General features: G+C 38.3%; 1 protein-coding gene across 2 annotated transcripts in view; it reads right to left on the bottom strand.

The window, feature by feature from the left end:
* The window catches only part of LOC117323384 (1-phosphatidylinositol 4,5-bisphosphate phosphodiesterase beta-1-like), a 100,081-nt gene extending 77,269 nt beyond the window's left edge, over nt 1–22,812 (bottom strand). For both annotated transcript variants that reach the window (XM_033878568.1, XM_033878569.1), the window contains exon 1: nt 22,467–22,812. In XM_033878568.1, the coding sequence (XP_033734459.1) occupies nt 22,467–22,565 (99 nt within the window). In that variant the 5' untranslated portion in view covers nt 22,566–22,812. The remainder of the gene's footprint in view (nt 1–22,466) is intronic.
* Between the last annotated feature and the right edge of the window lie 1,326 nt (nt 22,813–24,138).

The following is a 24,138-nucleotide window of genomic DNA, read 5'->3' as shown; positions in this document are numbered from 1 at the left end:
ACTGAAATTTAAAGTTCTCAGAGTCGGACATGCAATAAAATGATACTTTTTATCTATTTGAGAAATTTAATATCATCATTTAGTTAGGAAAAGATCAATTTACAGTCATGTTGTATGTATGTACAACCCTTTCAAAAATTTTAAAAAGATGCCTTTCAAATTTTGCATTCATTGTCAAACAAGAGGCCCATGGGCCTTAACGGTCATCTGACAAACACTTACACTTACAGCAGGGACACACCCCTCAATCCAGCATTATTAAATGTACCATAAATTATTTATCGCAGCCAGTTATGTTTTGGATCAAATTTGGTTTTTATCCATTTAGCTTGTCCAGGAAGAGCAGCATCATAAAGCAAAATTTTAGCCAAGTTCCCATTTTTGGGGCATGCCCCTCTGTCCCAATGGGTCAGAAAAGACTCATTTATATCAATTAGGATTGCCTTTCCCCAATGATGTTTCATACTAAATATGGTTGTAATCAATTAAGGCATTAAGGAGGAATTGCATTTTTAAGAAATGTTTAACCTAAGCGCTCCTTTTGCCCCATCTTTTTTTCCCAAGGGGGGTCAAACCTGTCTCATTAAAAAATATGATTGCCGTCACCTTATGTTTCACATCAAATTAGGTTGTAATCCACCAAAAGGTTAGGGAGGATTAGGATTTAACAGCAAATATTCACCACCCTTTTGGGGCCCTGCCCCTCAGGCCCCAGGGGTCACACTAGCCTCGTTTATATAAAATATGACCACCCTTCCCAAAGGATGTTTTACACCATATTTCGTATTAATCCACCAAAGGGTTAGAGAGAAATAGGATTTATAGCAAAAATTCACCAAAGTTCACCTTTTGGGGCCCCGCCCCTCTGGCCCTAGGGGTCAAACCAGCCTCATTTATATAAAATATGATTGTCCTCCTCCAATGATGTTTCCCACCAAATTTGGTAATAATTCACTATGGGGGTTAGGAGGAGTAGTATTTTAAAGCAAAATTTCATCAAAGTTCCCCTTTTGGGGCCCCGCCCCTCTGGCCCCAGGGGCCACACCAGCCTCATTTATATAAAATATGACCACCCTCCCCCAATGATGTTTCACACAATATCTACACCAGCCTCATTTATATAAAATATGACCGCCCTCCCCCAAATGATGTTTCACAACAAATTTAGTTGTAATCCACCCAAGGGTAAAGGAGGAGTAGGATTTTATAGCAAAATTTCATCTAAGTTCCCCATTTGGGGCCCCGCCCCTCAGGCCCCAGGGGTCACACTAGCCTCATTTATATAAAATATGACCGCCCTCCCCAAATGATGTTTCACAACATATCTGGTTGAAATCCACTACAGGGTTAAGGAGGAGTAGGATTTTATAGCAAAATTTCATCAAAGTTCCCCATTTGGGGCCCCGCCCCTCAGGCCCCAGGGGTCACACTAGCCTCATTTATATAAAATATATGACCGCCCTCCCCAAATGATGTTTCAAAACATATCTGGTTGAAATCCACTAAAGGGTTAAGGAGGAGTAGGATTTTAAAGCAAAATTGCATCAAAGTTCCCCATTTGGGGCCCCGCCCCTCAGGCCCTAGGGGTCACACCAGCCTCATTTATATAAAATATGATCACCCTCCCCAAATGATGTTTCACACAATATCTGGTTGAAATCCACCAAAGGGTTAAGGAGGAGTAGGATTTTATAGCAAAATTTCATCAAAGTTCCCCTTTTGGGGCCCCGCCCCTCAGGCCCCAGGGGTCATACCAACTTCATTTATATAAAATATGACCGCCCTCCCCCAATGATGTTTCAAACCAAATTTAGTTGTAATCCGCCCAAGGGTAAAGGAGGAGTAGGATTTTATAGCAATATTCACCTAAGTTCCATTTTTGGCGCCCCGCCCTTCTGGCCCCAGGGGTCAGACCAGCCTCATTTATATAAAATACGATTGCCCTTCCCCAATGATGCTTCAAACCAAATTTGGAAGTACGGTAAACCTCCGGTTAGTTCGAACAAAATTAAATAAATATTGACGAACCTGTTCGAATTATTCGAAATTATGCTTCAGAAAATAAGCGTGAGTTCGAACTATTCGAGTCAATATCGGCGAAAATCTCGGCAGAGTAAAATCATTAGACACAAACACATCCATCGTAAATTTGATACGTAATAACGGCGGCCTGAACAATGGCACATTTACAAGTAAGTAAAATGATAGTATTTCATTTAATTCAATATTAATTGATCGTTAACGTTCTTCGTTTCGCGATAACTGATGATGGTTATTGCGCGAAGCCGCTCGGGCAATGCGTGGCTACAGTACTGTCAGTAGGCCCCAAAACATTACAGCACACGTTTCATTTGTGACACTAAAGTTAAACATTTGCATGGTTATATTTTTTTTATCTGAATGAGAAACTATCGCTATATTATTGTAATAAATGGTCTCTTAAATACGTCAAAAGCAGTCTACATAACCTGTTGCGTTTACGAAAGCACTACTGTAAAAATAGGCATTATATGTTGGTAAAATTAGGCCAGAACATCAACATGTCTGCTTTTAAATATGCCCAGTCGTATTATCTACCAAACGTAGTTGAAACCTGCATAATTATCCATCACTAATTGGGACACCTGTGGATTGTTTTGACTAGATATGAATGCTTTTCACGTCACTCAGCACGATCGGGCAGCCGATCCTTTCAACTTTGCCGCAAGCGACACCTCGCGTGGCCTGCTTACCTAGCGTGAGGTCCCAGGTTTTCATGTAATACCTTGGCAATACTTAAGAGATGTCCAGTCACAATTAAATAATCATAATGCTAAGTTAACACTAGTTATATGTGAAAATACACGGGCGATTTCTTAGTTTGCCATACACAGCGCGAATACAAATATCGCATGTTACTTATACATTGTCGGGGCCTAAATTTGCAATCAGCTGTCTCGTGCGTGGTGGGTTTTGCAATGTAACAAAAACTGAATTAACGCTAAAATATGTGGCATATATTGAATCACAGACGCATTCTAATGATCACGCATACAATCTAATAAACTAAATGTGCTTGTTGATCAAATTTAAATCTTGGCATTTTTTTCGCCCGGTCATCGGGGCCGGGTCGTCGCGAGCTTCTTACTTTACGTTCTTCATTTGACAAGTTCGAACTATCCGAAATGGTATCTGATATAAACAGCCAGAGTTCGAACTATTACTAGCTAAAAAATTACCGTTTTTCTAGAAAAAAAAGTGTGTTCGAACTATCCGCGTGTTCGAATTAATCGGAGGTTTACCGTAATCCACCCAAGCGTTAAGGAGGAGTAGCGTTTTGAAAGAAAAAGTTTACGGACGGCGCACGGCGGACGACGACGGACGAAGCACGATGACTATAGGTCATCCTGACCCTTTGGGTCAGATGACCTAAAAGTGCACACTTTCAACAAATTGCATAATCTGGAATACCTGTCGTTTTAAATGCAAACCAAGTTACCATGTCAATGAGGACTACATATCATTTATTTATTTCAAATCATTGTGCAACCTAAATCTATAGCATGGATGGGTCCTGATGAGAACAAAACAGAATCTAGAGAAGATCCACAAGTTCAGATAGTTGAACCCGAATAACTTTTCACTTTCGATTAATCAAATGCCAGCTACTGCATAACGAGTGAGGTTCTACTGTGCAGACCTGTCAATCATCTATGAGCCACTTCCAGGAAAATAGCATACTATTCATCATTGATGAACACACTATTTTTCAGTATACAGGTTAATATGGATTATACCTCGATCATTCATCTGGCAAATATTATATCAACAAGACTTTATGAACCATTCTCTAGAAACCAAACTGTATGAACCATTCTCTAGTAACCAAACTGTATGGAAGTTTCTCTAGAAACCAAACTGTATGAAACTTTCCCTAGTAACCAAACTGTATGGAAGTTTCTCTAGAAACCAAACTGTATGAAACTTTCCCTAGTAACCAAACTGTATGAACCATTCCCTAGTAACCAAACCATATGAACAATTCCCTAGTAACCAAACTGTATGGAAGTTTCTCTAGAAACCAAACCATATGAACCATTCCCTAGTAACCAAACTGTATGGAAGTTTCTCTAGAAACCAAACTGTATGAACCATTCCCTAGTAACCAAACTGTATGAACCATTCCCTAGTAACCAAACCATATGAACCATTCCCTAGTAACCAAACCATATGAACCATTCCCTAGTAACCAATCAATATGAACCATTCCCAATGCAAGTAACCAAACTGTATCAACTATTCCCTCTAGTAACCAAGCAATATGAACCATTCCCTATAGCTAGTAACCAAAATATATTATCCATTCCCTAGTAACCAAACAATATAAACCCTTCCCTAGTAACCAGACAGTGTGAATATACCCTTACTACCTTACTACTCAGAACAACTGCAGGCGTTAAACATTTTTGTTCATAAATAAAATACTTTACAGATGAACCAATATCCAGAATATTCTGGCAAAATATTTAATGTTCTTCTCCCTACTACAGAAAAAAATAACACAAACCCGGCTGTGAATCGTGCACTGTGGGCTAGTTGATTTTTATACCACTTTAGGTGCCAGTTTGTTTGTTTATATAAATGCTAAGACTGTAGCTGTGGGGATACACGATTACGAAATGCATTATACAAATGCCGATACTTTTCCTGTTGCCACTTACACAGCGAGCAGTCTATCAGTGGGTCTTCCTGTTATACTTGAGTCAATAAACACTGGACTCTAAGGCATGTCTGTTACTCCAGTTCTCCCTTATACTAGGGGTCCCCCAATAGGCCTTTGGATCTATGGGCCAATCAGTCCAATCTGATACTAGCATTCATTGGTCTTGCAGACAACTGTCACAAAACCATTACAAGAGGAAGTGTCCTTGATTCTGGACACAAATTTAAATCTATGCTTTGTAATAGAGAACAAGCTAGGAGCAATAAAGCAAGCTCAGGGTTGGTTCACTAGGGCACCAATGGACAAGTAATGCTTGAGAAGGAAAGTGGTTGTAACAATATCATTTAACACTAGACAGCGACAGTCAATTGCATGGAAAGCACTACAATCTAATGTCTGGATTTTGGACCCCCCAAATTGGAAATAATGGTATTTTTTCACAGCACCAGTCATTTTTTTCTCAGCCAGGTTTATTACATACGAGGGCTACTGGGTACTCTAATGTACAGTAGACTTGCAGAATATTGTTTTTATAGCATATGCATTATTTGATAATCTAAGATATGGGCATTCCACATGACTTGTAATACAATTACTGCAGATATTTTGTACACTACATGACGAAAGTCTATATATAGGCAGATATCCTGTATACAGTATACTACAGGACTTCTTACTAAATGATTACAGTTATATCTATGGACAGATATCCTGTATATGACATGATTACAGTAGTATATCTATGGACAGAAAGTAGTATATCTATGGACAGATATCCTGTATACGACATGATTACAATATATAGTATATCTATGGACAGATATCCTGTATACGACATGATTACAATAGTATATCTATGGACAGATATCCTGTATATATCTATGGACAGATATCCTGTATATATCTATGGACAGATATCCTGTATATATCTATGGGCAGAAAGTAGTATATCTATGGACAGAAAGTAGTATATCTATGGACAGATATCCTCTATATTACATGATTACAGTAGTATATCTATGGACAGATATCCTGTATACGACATGATTACAATAGTATATCTATGGACAGATATCCTGTATATATCTATGGACAGAATGTAGTATATCTATGGACAGATATCCTCTATATTACATGATTACAATAGTATATCTATGGACAGATATCCTGTATATATATGGACAGAATGTAGTATATCTATGGACAGATATCCTGTATACTATATGATTACAGTAGCATATATATGGACAGAAAGTAGTATATCTATGGACAGATATCCTGTATACAACATGATTACAATAGTATATCTATGGACAGATATCCTGTATTTATCTATGGACAGAAAGTAGTATATCTATGGACAGAAAGTAGTATATCTATTGACAGATATCCTGTATACGACATGATTACAATAGTATATCTATGGACAGATATCCTGTATATATCTATGGACAGAAAGTAGTATATCTATGGAGAGATATCCTGTATACTACATGATTACAGTAATTTATATCTATGGACAGAAAGTAGTATATCTATGGACAGATATCCTGTATACTACTTGATTACAATAGTATATCTATGGACAGATATTCTGTATATATCTATGGACAGAATGTAGTATATCTATGGACAGATACCTCTATATTACATGATTACAATAGTATATCTATGGACAGATATCCTGTATATATCTATGGACAGAATGTAGTATATATATGGACAGATATCCTGTATACTATATGATTACAGTAGTATATCTATGGACAGATATCCTGTATACAACATGATTACAATAGTATATCTATGGACAGATATCCTGTATATATCTATGGACAGAATGTAGTATATCTATGGACAGATATCCTGTATATATCTATGGACAGAAAGTAGTATATCTATGGACAGATATCCACTATATTACATGATTACAGTAGTATATCTATGGACATATCCTCTATACTTATATAATTAACGACCGTGTTATATCTATATTCATACATCCTGTATATAACATGATGGGTAGACTATATGGGCAGATATCTTGTAAATTAAATGAGGACAGCAGTATATCTAAGGACAGATATTATATAATATGGGAAGTCTATATCTATGGGTAGACATCATTTATATTACATGATTACATATTATGTACATGAATTTACTATATCTGTACAGATATCTTTTTACTACATGATGGCTGTCGTATACATGTGCAGATATTAATGATGGTTAGTCGATATAGACAGACATCCTGTTTACCCCACAATACCTTTTAAGACAAATATATACCATGTATACATACTGCTGGATATAAATAGGTACATTGAAATGTTCTAAAATAATAGCTTGTCAATTCAACAACAAGGACACTTTAAATCACCTGTACAACCAGGTTTATAACCCTGGGGCACAGGTTCTGTTAGATAAAGTATAAAACAGGATTATATCAGGACTGGACTCCGGGCACTGTCCACACATGGACAGGAGTCACACACGGACAGGAGTCATACAGGCTGTTCTGGACAGATGTATAGGGACTAGATGTAACAGCTGTATGTACTATATATGGGGAGTTGTGGTATATTGAACAGGCTATGAAGTGTGGCTGGTCAGGGCCATCACAGTAGTGTACAGTATACCAGCCCGTCTCTAGAATATTGAAATTATGCCATCTTCATATGGCCATAGCTATTGGTAGGGGGTTAAACAATGCCAAAACAAAACTTTCGTTAAAAAATACAAAACCTAAAAACTTCCTGAAATTTATTAACTGACCTTTATAATATTCATGTCAAAGTTTCAAACTCTACAAAGGGATTTCTTAAAAACTTTTAGGCTGTAATAGCCAGTTTACTGTACATGTACTATAGTGACTTCATTTGATTCAAATGCCTGTCTTAAAAGTTCTGGAGATATCAGATTAAAATCCCAGTCCGACACAGATGGGTTTTTTTTTCCAGTGTAAAAAGGTGATATTAAGTTAGAGCCTGCAGAGAGATGTTAATACTCTAATACAGCTGAAAGTTTCTAGTGGTTTGTGTACAACACAATTTTATATCATGTCACAGTCAAATAGGGTTGACACTGTGGGTGATGTGACTTAATAAAGGACTGAAATCCTACATTTCTGACACGCAAGTATAGAGATATCATATTATGGTCATGAATTGACATCTGAAAATGTTTTTTGACTGCTCAGATAGGCAAGTTTTCTATAGGTAAGAGGTATATGCTGCTCAGATAGCCAAGTTTTCTATAGGTAAGAGGTATATGCTGCTCAGACAGCCAAGTTTTCTACCGGTTAGAGGTATATACTGCTCAGATAGCCAAGTTTTCTACAGGTTAGAGGTATATACTGCTCAGATAGTCAAGTTTTCTACATGTTAGAGGTATATACTGCTCAGATAGCCAAGTTTTCTACAGGTTAGAGGTATATACTGCTCAGATAGTCAAGTTTTCTACAGGTTAGAGGTATATACTGCTCAGATAGCCAAGTTTTCTACCGGTAAGAGGTATATACTGCTCAGATAGCCAAGTTTTCTATAGGTTAGAGGTATATACTGCTCAGATAGCCAAGTTTTCTACAGGTTAGAGGTATATACTGCTCAGATAGCCAAGTTTTCTACCGGTAAGAGGTATATACTGCTCAGATAGCCAAGTTTTCTACACTCTTTGTCCCGATGTGAGGGCTCTTATTGTGGGAAACTGGAATACCTAGAGAAAACCCAAGTGGTCACACAGGCGGCCCCATATACTTTTTCACATCTCATCAATCGCAGAATTGAACCCCAGCCTCCTAGGTGAAAGGCATGTGTGTTACCACTGTGGCACCTGGTCACCCATAATAGTAGTGGTAAAATACTAACATTTAATGCATGTCGGACAGATTCCAAGCTCTTCATTTTACACACAGAGTAGATGGCTAGATAACACATTTGCAGTGTAAAGCTAGGAACGGGAAATGTTTGTTAAAACTCAACTCTGCTGTTCAAAACAAAGCCAGAGGTATAGGATTCAGAGTTAAGAAATGATGCCAAGTTAGCTGTTTTTACCGAAGTGAAAATGACTAACTCTAACACAGTATAAGAATCTTGCATCCCAATGTCAGAGTTTTGGGGAATAAAAGTTTACTTTTGCAGTAAACATATGAAATAACACAGTACATTAATCCTAAGATTGATTTGACATGGAGGCAGGGATGAGGAGGGTCAGGGGTGTCAGAGGTCAGGATATATACTGATTAAGGATGCTTCTACTCACTAATTAGGGAATATTGATGCCATCACATGAGGAAAGTGGGATACTTAAAATGCTGAAATAGCTGGTTTTTGCCAAAATTCAACATAGATATATAAAGTTATATATACAATATTTCTAAGCTTTTCTAAAATACTGCTGTATTAGTATTATTGAACTGTTCACCCATGCATGATAGCTAGATCACAATGCTCTTTTTTTAATCTGCAGATGATACATGTATATTTTCTGGGAACACCGGACCCCATATATACAATAATGCAGGTGAGAATGAGGTCAATAATAATGTATTCAATATTTAAATAGCTTAATTTTACCACTTGAAAACTGAACAGTTCAGTTTCATGAATTCAGTTCAATCATCCATGACTGAAATATTTAAATACAAAACTGAGCACTGCTACAAAGCATTGCGTGGTAGGTATATATATTATATATATATAGCTTAGAAAACACAAATGACGAAGGAAGACAACTATATATATTATATATAAATATATATATATATACATATGTATATGTATGATGTAAAAGTATACCTGTACCTGTAATATATATTCAATAGATCATGACAAGACAAATTTACAACATATACATCAACAACAGTATCATATAACTTTAACCAACACCACTACAAGGCCTGCATTTTAATATCCTTAACAAAGACATCTCACCCACACTCGAAATAATTTTGTTGAAACTGATACAGACTTGGATCATACATACTGGATTATAGGTTTTATAACAGCTGATCTGTAGGGTCAAGGTCAAGACTGACACCTACAACCTACCAGGTACATCTGGTTTTGATTGGGGGGAGGGGTATCAAGATAAAGATTTAGGACCTCCCACACTAATTAGGGGTTTGTATGTATTGAGCCTATAAAGTAATGGATACCTGTAAAGTCGGTAAGTTGATATTGGTGTATTTGGTAAATTGTGTAATATATATATATATTAAAACATTGTATACATATACTTTCAACATGATATTGTGATGAAAACAAAAAAGAGTCCATTTTAAGGATAGAAATTATAATCCGAGATAGGATCTAGAAGTTGTTTTTTTTTCTAGACCGACAAGTTTGTGTTGTAAGGGTCTAAGCTCTGTATTCCCTATGGTAACCATAATCTTCCCTTGGGAACCATATTATTGACTATGGTAACCATAATCTTCCCTTGGGAACCATATTATTGACTATGGTAACCATAATCTTCCCTTGGGAACCATATTATTGACTATGGTAACCATAATCTTCCCTTGGGAACCATATTATTGACAAAGTAATTGTTCACTAATTTGGTAAATAAATTACATTTTGGCAATTTATTTTTTTCACATAGACTTGTTCTAAGTAAGAGTTGGCATCACTGAAGGAAAATTTTGATAAATACATGAACATTGCTGAAAAAAAAAATAATGCCATACCTTAACTCTGTTAGCAACAACCAATTCTATTTTCAATGTGTGATATCATTTCCTAAGGATTATGATAAATCTGTCCATCATAGCAGGTGAAAGATGATTTGAGGTCAACTAAAGTTTACTTATCAAAGACATAATTTTAATCCTTGCCGATTCATGCTTCAATCCTGCTGAGCATTTTAATGATTAAAATCAAGATGGTCGACAATCCCTCGACAAACACGACCAGTCACGATCAGAACAATACACCTATTGAGCCCTCTTTATTAGCATGATTTTGAGAAAACATCAAGTCTGTTGAGTGCAGAGTGTGATAATAACCTTAAAGACATGATATTTAATCAGCTAAACATTTAGTATTTCCACTGAAAAGCTTTAAATAACATCTTCATCAGTGACAATCATCCAACAACCTCATATTTAATAGCAACTAGCTTCAAACAAAATGTTAGTTCAATGTGACCAGATAACCATTGAGGACCAGGGTGGTTCTATTGAGAATAATGTTGGTTCTTATGGGAACAGATGTGGTTCTTCTTATGGGAACACAGATGGTTCTCATGGGAACACAACATGTGGTTCCCATGGGAACAAAAGTGGTTCTCATTGGAACACCAGTGATTCTCATGGTAACACAGGTGGTTCTCATGGGAACACAACATGTGGTTTCCATGGGAGCAAATGTGGTTCTCTTGGGGACAGAGGTGGTTCTATTGTGTACAAAAGTATTTTTTATGGGAACAGAGGTGGTTCTCATGGGAACAGAGGTGGTTCTCATGGGAACAGAGGTGGTTCTCATGGGAACACAGGTGGTTCTTTTGGGTACAAAGGTGGTTCTAATGGGTAAAAAGTGGTTCTTATGGGTACAAAGGATGGCTTGATTATCCATTGGAACACAAGTGCCTGGATTATCCATTGGAACACAATTGCAAGTGCCTGGATTATCCATTGGGAACAAAGGTAGCTGGATTATCCATTGGAACACAAGTGCCTGGATTATCCATTGGGAACAAAGGTAGCTGGATTATCCATTGGGAACAAAGGTAGCTGGATTATCCATTGGAACACAAGAGCCTGGATTATCCATTGGGAACAAAGGGAGCTGGATTATCCATTGGGAACAAAGGGAGCTGGATTATCCATCGGCAACAAATGTGAATGTCTGAATTATCTACTTTCAACAAATATTGCTGGATAATGACGATGCCTTATTATCTACTTGCAACAAATATGGCTGGGTAGTGAAGATGGATTATCTACAGGCAATGAAGGTGACTGGGAGCAAATGTGGTTTGCTTATTTACTAGAATTAATACTGGATGGATTATCTGCATAGGAGGAATGAGGCTAGATCACCTTATTGCTGATGGGTTGGATTATCTGGAAAAAACTGGGTGGTTTTTTTTGCACTACTGTTAAAAATGACTCAATCAATCTTATTTAATGGTGTGATTTCCTTCAATTTCATGGTTATCTAGAGCATGACAGTAGATGTGTTCGAATGTGGGATAAATATATATCTTCATACGTGTTCATATGTATACGTGTTCATATCTACATAAATGTTCAATATAGATGCAAGAGCAGCATTATACATGTATATGAAGATAATTCTTGAAATTTTACTTCACAAAGCAAAGTGGGGACCTTATTACTTACTCATATATATATATGTATTGTATGCCTACACAAGATTAATGATATGGAACACTTGGAAATCACACATAAAATCCAGAGCGACGGCTAAAAATATTTGATCTGAATAATATATATAGCCCATGATCTTTTCCTGCACTGTTATTTTTAACCAAAACCATTATTTTTTTAGGTTTGTTCGAATAATTTGATATGAAAATTTCTATCAGTTATTTCATATTCCTTCGTCACTCAACCACTACATAATTATGGTCACTTATTTCAGGCAATTGAGTAGAGCTTAGTAATTGAGTCTTAATTTCTAGCTTCAGGCTAAATCCAACATGTGTGTAAACATCTTATACGAGTCTCTTTTACGCCACAGTTTTCAATTTAAATTGATCAGTGTTGTGAGAAATTTGGATCACAACAAGGGATTACATCCAAGTTTTCTGCTACCTCGAACAGAATGTATAAGTGAGAAAAACCTTGATTTGTATTAAAACTCTTGCTGGATATTTTTCAGAACAACATCTCCAAATTTGTATGGGTTGCAAGGCTAAGAGATATATAAGGTTCTAAAAATTGTGGTGATAATGTAAGAAAACCTTATGTTCAGGGTAGTGTTTTACAAAGCTTTGTATAACTAAAACTAAAATTTTATGCAAAACTTATGAAGTCCATTTCACAAAGGTGTTCATGTTGTTTGTTGCTCGAAAGTGAGTATTTTGCCAGCATCCCTCCTCGACATTCAAAGCTTGGTTTTTATCCCGAAACAATCAATCACACACAAGGCATAGTCGTCCTCTTATGATAATTTGAAACCGAGTATAATGTCATTTTCTGTTCAAACGTGCATGCTTGCATACACTGTTAAATTGTTTTTGTAACTTTTTTACAACAGGGTGAATTTGGCATAAAGTTACGCAAGGTCTTTGATGTACGTAAGCTATGACTGTTTGTAATTACAAAGTTTTGTTAAATGCTTAGTAATTTGTAAAACTGACTGATGCAAAAGTTACGAAAATTCATAAGTTCTGAAGCTTTGTGATATGGTACCCTGGAAGACTGAAATATCTGAGTCCCAAAATATCACCGATTTGCACCCGACATACAACTCTCCTATATATAACTTTCTTTGAGATTAAATTATCTTCAATTAATTCAAGGTAATTTTTGGATCATTAATTGAACTAATCTGATATTTCTGTTCCTAATCAGTGGGCATACTAGACAAGAATGATATGTTATGGGCTGTTTCAATATGGATATAATTAATAATTCACCAAAAAAATTACACAGATTTAATGAAATTTCTCTCAAAATGGATAATGAAGAAATTAATCACAATATCAATTTAGAGATTTGCTAATCCAGTGTCAGAAAAGGAAATACAAAGTGAACATTTTCCGGAAATGAGGAGAGCCTTTAAAAAGTGTGAGGGATCCCCACTGCCATCAGTGAGGCATTTTCTACTCTCCCCATGGAATTCACCACTGTGTCTGGAAGGAAATATTACAAGGTGACATTCCACAATCACGGAAACAGTTGCAGCTCCAAATGACTGATTTTTTTAGCAATAAATTCTCAGGAGAATGCTGTACCATTTCATGATGAGAACATTGTGAAAATTATATTGTCGCATGCGTGGATTATGTGAAAGAAAATATAACAAGAAATAACAATTCCACGCCAAGAACTGAATTTTGAAATCTGTTTTTGAAGCTTTTACTCAACAAACCCAAACATCAATAATCTAATTAGTGTAATCAATACAGAATGATCTGTCTCACTTCTCTTAAACAATTGACATCACGTATATTGTTAGAAAATTCCAACTGATCACCAGAATTTGTCAAACAATGATTAATTATTGACCATTGGGCTTTTTCTTAGGGCATTTTGCAGTTGATAACGGGCCAAATCCCAATTGAAACTATTTCATATTTAAGAAATATTCCAAACATTTGCAGAGAAGTTCCTACCCAATTCTCCAATTTTCTTACCAAAATGATGCAAAAACACCCAATCCCACACCAGCAAAAAAAAGCCCTGCCATCGATTGACCATAAACTAAGAGAAATAAAGAATTCAGCAAATTGAATAAAACGTAGTGGACGTCTTTAAATACCTACTAGCTATATTTACACAGAATGTTGTTTTGATGCAGTTGATGGTAAAATCAATGTCTTGATCGACCATCACAATTTGTCTGAATGATCGATGTGCGATCAATAAAAAACAGAAAAAGCACAAAGGGAATCGTTCACCAAAAGGAGAGAAAGTTTGGGTGTATATTTTTCAGAACCTCGCTACATGCTGATGCAGTTTATGATAGAACTGATCAATGGAATAACACCAATCACTTCTCTGGTGGAATGATTAGATCTGCACGCTCCCGAACTCTCTCTAGATAAGCACTGCTAATGGCATAAGGTCAAGGTCACTGTGGACAATCAGTGGCCAGCACATCACACCTATTTATATCTCAGGTGAAGGAAGACCTATCACATATAGTACTGGATTCTTATCAGATCTATTCCATATAGACCACCATTGGAACAAAGCAGCATACACGTACATACAGATCTCTCATTCCTCAAGTGATTTCTAGAGACAAATGCCATTGGATCAGACACATTGGAACGGGTTGGTAGGCAGTCAGACCTTGTAGCTCTGGTAGTTTGAAGATAATGGTGTGTGGTACCATACCAATAAGTCTCTAATGGCCACAAACCTGTTGTTCATACAGTCAAGTGATGTGCCCCACTCACCCACACTATAGACAATCAGCAATATGTATTCATGATTTCTCACTCCCATACTACCTCACTCGTGGTCCTGCAATATGTATATAAGTATTAGTGAGGACTCCTGATAGGTCAGCTCAAACCTACCAAAATCTCATTCACTGAATTACAATACAACTTTACTCTATTGATTACAGTAGGCAAGAAACAATGTACTATTGTAGCACACAACAATATGTACTCATGTAAAACGTATAGAATCTTTCACCTCGTCAGGGGTGAGAGTTTTTGTGTAAGCTGGGTTGCGATCAACCAGTGAACAACCAGGGTCATTTTGAGGCGGGGTCTACTTGTAGTAGTTGGTGACTATCTCACTGATATAACAAACAAGAGGCCTATCCCATGCCATCTACAGCAATTAGGGTTAAGTGTCTAAGCTTCTGAGAAACAGACTGACATGGGTAGGGAGTGACAAATTAACCACACACCTCAGATCTTTAACTGACTAACTGAGCTATCGCTGCCCCGTACCTGGGTGAGACGGGGATATCAACCCAAGAAGAAAGTAGAGATGGGAAACTGTTTGCAAATTCTAAATCAATCATCAGTTTTAATCAGAAAGGCCTTCTGGTGTAGTTAATCAGTTACATAATTGGATGAAAGTTTATTTCAATTTCCGACAAAACAAATAAATTTTTAGCTGTTGTCATATTACTTTTGTGTGAATTTAATTTAAAATGTCCAACATATCTAGGAGTCACTTATATATGGAATATGTGAACATTTTGTATTTTAAGTAGACATTACCAAGGACAAAAGAAAATATAAATCTATCAATACCAGCAAAAATGTTGATTCATCTGTCAAGAAAGACCCCATCATAGAGACATCCACACGTACCTATGTAGGACACATCATCATGTACCTATGTAGGACACATCCACACATACCTATGTAGGACACATCCACACGTACCTATGTAGGACATATCCACACGTACCTATGTAGACCACATCAACACATACCTATGTAGGACACATCCACATGTACCTATGTAGGACACATCCACACCTACCTATGTAGGACACATCTACATGTATCTATGTAGGACACATCCACATGTACCTATGTAGGACACATCCACATGTTTCTATGTAGGACACATCCACATGTACCTATGTAGGACACATCCACATGTATCTATGTAGGACACATACACACGTACCAATGTAGGACACATCCACAAATATCTATGTAGACCACATCAACACATACCTATGTTGGACACATCCACATGTACCTATGTAGGACACATCCACATGTATCTATGTAGGACACATCCACACGTACCTATGTAGGACATATCCACACGTGCCTATGTAGGACACATCCACATGTACCTATGTAGGACACATCTACAAGTACCTATGTAGGACACATCCACATGTACCTATGTAGGACACATCCACACGTACCTGTGTAGGACACATCCACACGTACCTATGTAGGACACATCCACACGTACCTATGTAGGACACATCCAAACGTACCTATGTAGGACACATCCACATGTACCTATGTAGGACACATCCACATGTTCCTGTGTAGGACACATCCACATGTACCTATGTAAGACACATCCACATGTACCTATGTAGGACACATCCACATGTACCTATGTAGGACACATCCACATGTACCTATGTAGGACACATCCACACTTACCTGTGTAGGACACATCCACACATACCTATGTAGGACACATCCTCATGTATCTATTTAGGACACATCCACACGTACCTATGTAGGACACATCCACACATACCTATGTAGGACACATCCACACATACCTATGTAGGACACATCCTCACATTTCTATTTAGGACACATCCACATATCCACATGTATCTATTTAGGACACATCCACATGTACCTAACATGTACCTATGAAGGACATATCCACATGTACCTATGTAGGACACATCCACATGTATCTATGTAAAACATATCCACATGTACTTATGTAGGACACATCCACATGTACCTATGTAGGACACATCCAAACGTACCTATGTAGGACACATCCACATGTACCTATGTAGGACACATCCACACATACCTATGTAGGACACATCCACATGTACATATGTATGACATATCCATACGTACCTATGTAGGACACATCCACATGTACATATGTAGGACATATCCACACATACCTATGTGGGACACATCCACACGTACCTATGTAGGACACATCTACACGTTCCTATGTAGGACACATCCACACGTACCTATGTAGGACACATCCACACGTACCTATGTGGGACACATCCACACGTACCTATGTAGGACACATCTACACGTACCTATGTGGGACACATCCACACGTACCTATGTAGGACACATCTACACGTACCTATGTAGGACACATCCACACGTACATATGTAGGACATATCCACACGTACCTATGTAGGACATATCTACACGTACCTATGTAGGACATATCCACATGTTTCTATGTAGGACACATCCACACGTACCTATGTAGGACATATCCACACGTACCTATGTAGGACACATCAATATGTACCTATATAGGACACATCAATATGTACCTATATAGGACACTTTAACATGTATCTATTTAAGACACATCCACAAGTACCTAACATGTTCCTATGAAGGACATATCCACATGCAATTTTTATCAAGCAGTAGCTATAGCAGACCTGTATGAAATGGATACATTTTTTCTCTAACAAATTAAGTCTGAATGTTTTTATCAGATAGCTGGCCTACACCGTGTTTTCTAATTGATACAGAGTAAGGTATTAAATGTCAATTAACCGGTTTGATGTCAGAATACTGCTTTCAACATAGAATCACTACAAATTATTGGGGAAGAACATTACAGTGGTATGATATGTCAGGGTGCTAATTATGCATCTTATCATTGTAGAGTATATATCAGCTTATTTATTGTTTGCTTGATAGGAACGCTTTTGTATTTCATTTAATAAACTGTTATTTTTGTATGTCTGTACAATTAGATATTTCATCAACTCAAAAGAAAATTTAAGAAAATTTGACATGCATTTCAAGATCGTTAAAGCTGACATATGACAGGCACTAGTGACTAGGACAGGGAGCAGCACATTATAGGCTCGGCACTGTTACCGGGTACTTTTTTTTTACTGCAGCTGCTGAGCCACAATTTTGAATGTCCCAATCTATTATCTACAGAATGGAGTGGTAGATCAATCAATACAGTATGTACTCAGATACAGTATGTATGTACTATAAACACAGTTGGTATAGAAGGTACATGCACCATTAGCATGTCTCTTCTTACCAAGGCAGCAAATTCTACTACAATGGTATTTACCCAACATCCATTAGGAAAGCATTGAGGAAGGAGGGGGGCTGTAATCTATATATAAACATTACATTCAGGGGTTGGGGACAGGGTGGAGGAGAAAATTTAATGGGGAGATTATAGGGAGGAAGAGTGTATCAGTAGGGGCAGGGATGTGATGGAGGGAGATATGTAGAGGAATCCCAGAGATTGTGTCAATAGGGACACACAGGGTGTAGGGATGGAGTAGAGGCAATAGATTTTGTGGGGAAGGATCCGTATATAGGAAGGGGAAATTGTGGGGAGATAGAGTGTGTCAGTGGGGACACACAGGGCAGGGATAGGCATTGGGTAGAGGACATGCTGGGGATGGGGACAGGATGAAGGAGAGTGTGTCAGTGGGGACACACAGGGCAGGGATAGGGATTGGGTAGAGGACATGCTGGGGATGGGGACAGGATGAAGGAGAGTGTGTCAGTGGGGACACACAGGGCAGGGATAGGGATTGGGTAGAGGACATGCTGGGGATGGGGACAGGATGAAGGAGAGTGTGTCAGTGGGAACACACAGGGCGGGGATAGGGAGTGGGTAGAGAACATACTGGGGATGGGGACAGGATGAAGGAGAGTGTGTCAGTGGGAACACACAGGGCAGGGATAGGGATTGGGTAGAGGACATACTGGGGATGGGGACAGGATGAAGGAGAGTGTGTCAGTGGGGACACACAGGGCAGGGATAGGGATTGGGTAGAGGACATGCTGGGGATGGGGACAGGATGAAGGAGAGTGTGTCAGTGGGGACACACAGGGCAGGGATAGGGATTGGGTAGAGGACATGCTGGGGATGGGGACAGGATGAAGGAGAGTGTATCAGTGGGGACACACAGGGCAGGGATAGGGATTGGGTAGAGGACATGCTGGGGATGGGGACAGGATGAAGGAGAGTGTATCAGTGGGGACACACAGGGCAGGGATAGGGATTAGGTAGAGAACATACTGGGGATGGGAATGGGGTAGAGGACATACATGGCATGGGGACAGGATGAAGGAGAGTGTGTCAGTGGGGACACACAGGGGGTGGAGACATGAAGGACAGAGAGATGGTGGGGAAGGAGAATGTGTCAGCAGAGACACACAGGGGGTGGAGACTTGTAGGAAGGAGAGATGGTGGGGAGGGAGAATGTGTCAGTGGGGACACACGGGGGGTTGAAGAGTATGTCAGTGGGGACACACAGGGGGTGGAGACATGAAGGACGGAGAGATGGTGAGGAGGGGGAGTTTGTCAGTGGGGACACATAAGGGGTGGAGACATGAAGGACAGAGAGATGGTGGGGAGGGAGAATGTGTCAGTGGGGACACACGGGGGGTGGGGATATGTAGAACGGAGAGATGGTGGGGAGGGAGAATGTGTCAGTGGGGACACACGGGGGGTAGAAGAGTATGTCAGTGGGGACACACAGGGGGTGGAGACATGAAGGACGGAGAGATGGTGGGGAGGGGGAGTTTGTCAGTGGGGATCAAGCTGCAGTCTCTGCTAAGTATACTACAAACACAAAAAAACACAAAACACATTGTCGAGAAAAATGAGAAATGATCGATGGAAATGTAAAGATATTGATTATTAAGTCTGAAGTACCTTCACTTCCTCCACTTTTTCATGAATGTACTTCAAATGTCAAGAAACAACTTACGCCGATGAAAATTCACAAAATACATAGAAATCAATATGCATTCTTTGTTTTTATAGTGTACATCTACAAGATAGAATCTCTTAGATTATCTAATGTGCAGCTATTAAGAAAGCACAACAACATGTCAAGATACGAAATCTTACAAAGTTTTATAATAAACCAGTTGAGATGAAGACTAAGCAAGAAGATCTAGACCCTGGGACAAGTTTAATATGCTCAAAAAATTTATAAAGGCAAGTTAAAGTGGTGATGGGAAATAGACCGAAAATCACTATCAATAAATGCAGGGGTGCCTTTAAATGATTAATCAATTATACAAATTTATTATATTTTGAAGTCCTAGGGTACTTTTGGTTTGTTTTTTTTTTTTTTTTTTAATATCCTATTAACAGCCAGGGTCATTTAAGGACGTGCCAGGTTTTGGAGGTGGAGGAAAGCCGGAGTATCCAGAGAAAAAAACACCGGCCTACGGTCAGTACCTGGCAACTGCCCCACGTAGGTTTCAAACTCACAACCTAGAGGTGGCCATGGAGGGCTAGTGATAAAGTGTCGGGACACCTTAACCACTCGGCCTCCGTGGCCCTCCTACGGTAGAGCCATCACCAAGGTGAGTAGTGGTGTATAGATTAGTCCCGGTGTTCTTAGCTTGGATACCAGAAGGTGTGCAGGGTGATCGGAAAGCAAAGACAAATCTAAAAGTGTACATGAACATAGTGTACCAAGCTCTCAGATAGATGTCATAATCATGTAAAGCTTAAAAAGCCTCAAAGAGGTCAATAGAAGACTGGGAGATCTCTCTAAGACTATTATATCAAAATACTGAAAAAGGGCAATAACTCTATCAAAATTAATCGCCATTTAGGAAAACACAACAACATATCATGATTATAAAGCCTACTAAGTTTTTCAAAGAGATTGGTTGTAAAATGCAGAAGATCTTCGGACAAAAATCAAATACTGAAATAAACAAAGGCAAGTAACCTTTCCAAAAATAGTTTTATCAAAATTTCATTCCGAGAAACACAAATCTATATACTATATGATATTATTATGAAGCATACCAAGTATCAAAGAGATCAGTTGAACAATTTAGATCTCCAGACAGAACAAAAATACTGAAATAAATAAAGGGGAATAACTTTTGCAAAAAATAACCAAATCAAAATGCCATTCGTGAAAACACAACCACATTTTATTAAATGAAGCCATGTACGAAGGAGATTAGTTGAGAACTGAGAGATGGCGGGACAAAAAAAGTTATGCTGGCCTAAGTCTCAGTGGCCTGCCAGATAAACAAGGCAGCAGTGTGATAATGTTAACCATAACACTGCTCCCATCAAACTCTGACGGGCATATAAAAAGGACAGAGTGTCATGTCTGTATGCCAAATTAAAGTCGGCAGCTTGTTACTATTCCAAGGTAGCTGGAACATAGATGTAGAAATTTAAGGCCTGCACTTAATTTATCTTCCTAAGGATTATTTGTATACCTCTGATACCCCTCTCCCCTATGCCCCCCCCCCCCCCCCCCTCCCCATCTCACTCCCCTTCACCCTCCTCAAAAAACCTGTCTCCTAGTCAACATGCTTTTGACAAGGCAACATTTCAGTTTTCTTCCTTCCACTGCAAGATGTAATACCTGCATGACATTAACCACACATACATACACACAGAGTTTATTTCACAAAACTCTTTTTTATCATATTTGCATACTGTACTGTATAATACACCATGCCTAGTCGCGATCGTACATGTGTGTGTGTTATATATCATATGCAATACGAAGTGGAAATGAAATCATAATTTGTTCTTTTATTAGATTTTGATTGATGTCCCTGGCTAAAAATCTTTGTATATCTCCTATAGACAAGTCATTTAAAATAATGCCTGTAATTTGCCTCGTATATATATATGATAAATTCAAAATAGGCCTACATCGACAATCTGCATGGGAAAATTACCCAGATAATTTATGATTTAATACATAACTAATTTAATGCATGTATATCAAGATTGTCTGTTACATATCTCATATAGAGACTAGCAAAATTTGATAATAAGGCTTCATCAATATACCGTACATGTAAATGTGCACCACATGTTGTGTGTGTGTGCTAACGTTCGACACGTTTTTCACCTATGCGTTACACATGTAGGCCTTACTGGTCACTCCAGCTGGCTACAACAACTTAGCGGTTGTTTTGACATGCATACTGGTTTACTGTCTAAATTGATGGGGGAACAGGGGTGTGTATTGGACCCTATTCAGCAACACATATGTGCCAGATTGTTCACCGTGTTTACATTCAAGACCGTAGACACTATACCAGGTCAGCGATCGATTTCAAACCACTGCTTCCCTCACATCTTCCCGTGTAAATTGCTAACGACGATCGCCAAATCACTGCATTTATCTCAAATAAACGATCCGCTCTAAGCCGTTCCTATATGCATCATTTACGGTTAATACGATAAAACAGGCTCTGCATTTTGTATGCATAGCCGTCTGACAGGTCCCGTCAATGTTTATATATAAGCATGGTACTGTAGGACTTCCGTCAAAAACACAACCGGGGTCACACGTAATGGGAAAGTCTGTAGGGGTTAAAATCAGGAATTAAACGACATAGGGGTCGAAATCTTACCTCATCCCATTTGATGAACTTGTTGCCTTTGATAAGCGACTCCGGTACGCAGATTGGCCTTAACTGTACGGCGTGAACACCGGGCTTAGCTCCCGCCATGCTAGCACTGCTGTCGCCTTATTATTATCATACCCAAATGCATCGTATATCGAAAGACGATACCATATTGCCCGCGGGTTACAGAGGTGAGCTAACAAGATTGTCAGTGAGCTCGACCGAGTCGTACTGTCCGTAAAATAATAGCTTTATACGTAGTGTCCACTAGCGAATTGAAAACATACACAACAACTCGCTGGTCTCGTGTTTACGAGGAATAGTCCGACAACATATGAGTCATGGAAGCAGGCGTCGGGGTAGACTCGCCCATATTAAAGGTAGTTGATCATGTGACTAGGACAAAATGGCGAGCTGCACACATTGGGGATATATGTACGGCAGCACGCGCTGAATATGAATATCATCAATGACATTTAATTGGATATATTGTGTATTTGAAAGCGATTTAGTGTCGTTGTGTAGCGAATAATGCGGATTAATACGAGAAAATACTCCGACAAGCGTGATCGGCGATGCTATGAAAGTTACAGTATACATGTATCTTGTCAAAATCGGCTGTACCGTATTGAATATGATTAACGACTTTGGTTTTATGTAAAAATAATATTCTTTACTTATTTATTGATTGTGTGCTACTAATTAGTTTGCTTGTGATTACTCTTCTTTCTCGTTACTTTTTATCAAATTGTTTAACATAATAAAACAATGTTGTTTCAGTTGTACAAAATATTTAAAAAGTTCGCCAGTTTATAAATTTTAAAGATCTAGATATAATCTAATTTAAGTTAAATTAAATGTTGATCTAAAAATCATGTTATTTGTTTTAAAAATCATAATGATTTACATAAAACTTCACATAACTACTTTATTAATAAAAAACAGATTATTTGAAATGTGCTACATATTTGTAGTATCGATAAATGTCTGTACGCTTGAGCACATGAGTTTGTGATACACAACATATTTCTCATAACCATGACTTTGTGATTTTCTTTTTAAACTTTATTAGATTAATGATGACAATCATTAAAACTTATTATTAAGTCCAAACAATTTAGTTTCTGCTGTTTTGTTTTTGTTTTTTACACACAAAACCAGATGTGATGTACACGTCTCTGCACAAAACAATATATCCAAATACCAACCTTATACCTGGTGTCAATCAATCACCACACAAATGAAACCTCATTAATAAAAGTTTGTATTTGATGACTAACTCATCTTAGTTTTCACTGACAGCCTGGTATGGTCTGTGACAATTATTGTTTGGTTGGGTGTCCAGTTTAAGATGACCATTTCAGTTTTCTGGGTGATCTCATAATCTATTATTAGTACGATGTTTCTCGACATCAGTAGGGGGGGGTCAATAGTGTGGACATAGTGTTGGAGGGGGTGGGGGTGGTCAATGGAGTGGACATTGTGTGTGTGTGTGGGGGGGGGGGGGGGGGGTTCTAGGAAGTGGACAAAGTGTTGGGGTGGGGATGGGGGGCTAGTAGATTTTCTGAAATATATTAGAGTTGGTCAACTGGTTTTTAAGATAGCTGTGGAGGTGGAGGTCAGAGATCTGTGAGATTGGTCATTATTTGGTTTAAATGTTTAGCTTGGATGGTGGTAG

The sequence above is a fragment of the Pecten maximus genome, chromosome 3, assembly GCF_902652985.1.
Source record: "Pecten maximus chromosome 3, xPecMax1.1, whole genome shotgun sequence".
NCBI lineage: Eukaryota > Metazoa > Mollusca > Bivalvia > Pectinida > Pectinidae > Pecten > Pecten maximus.
This window is presented reverse-complemented; position numbering and strand designations above follow the sequence as displayed.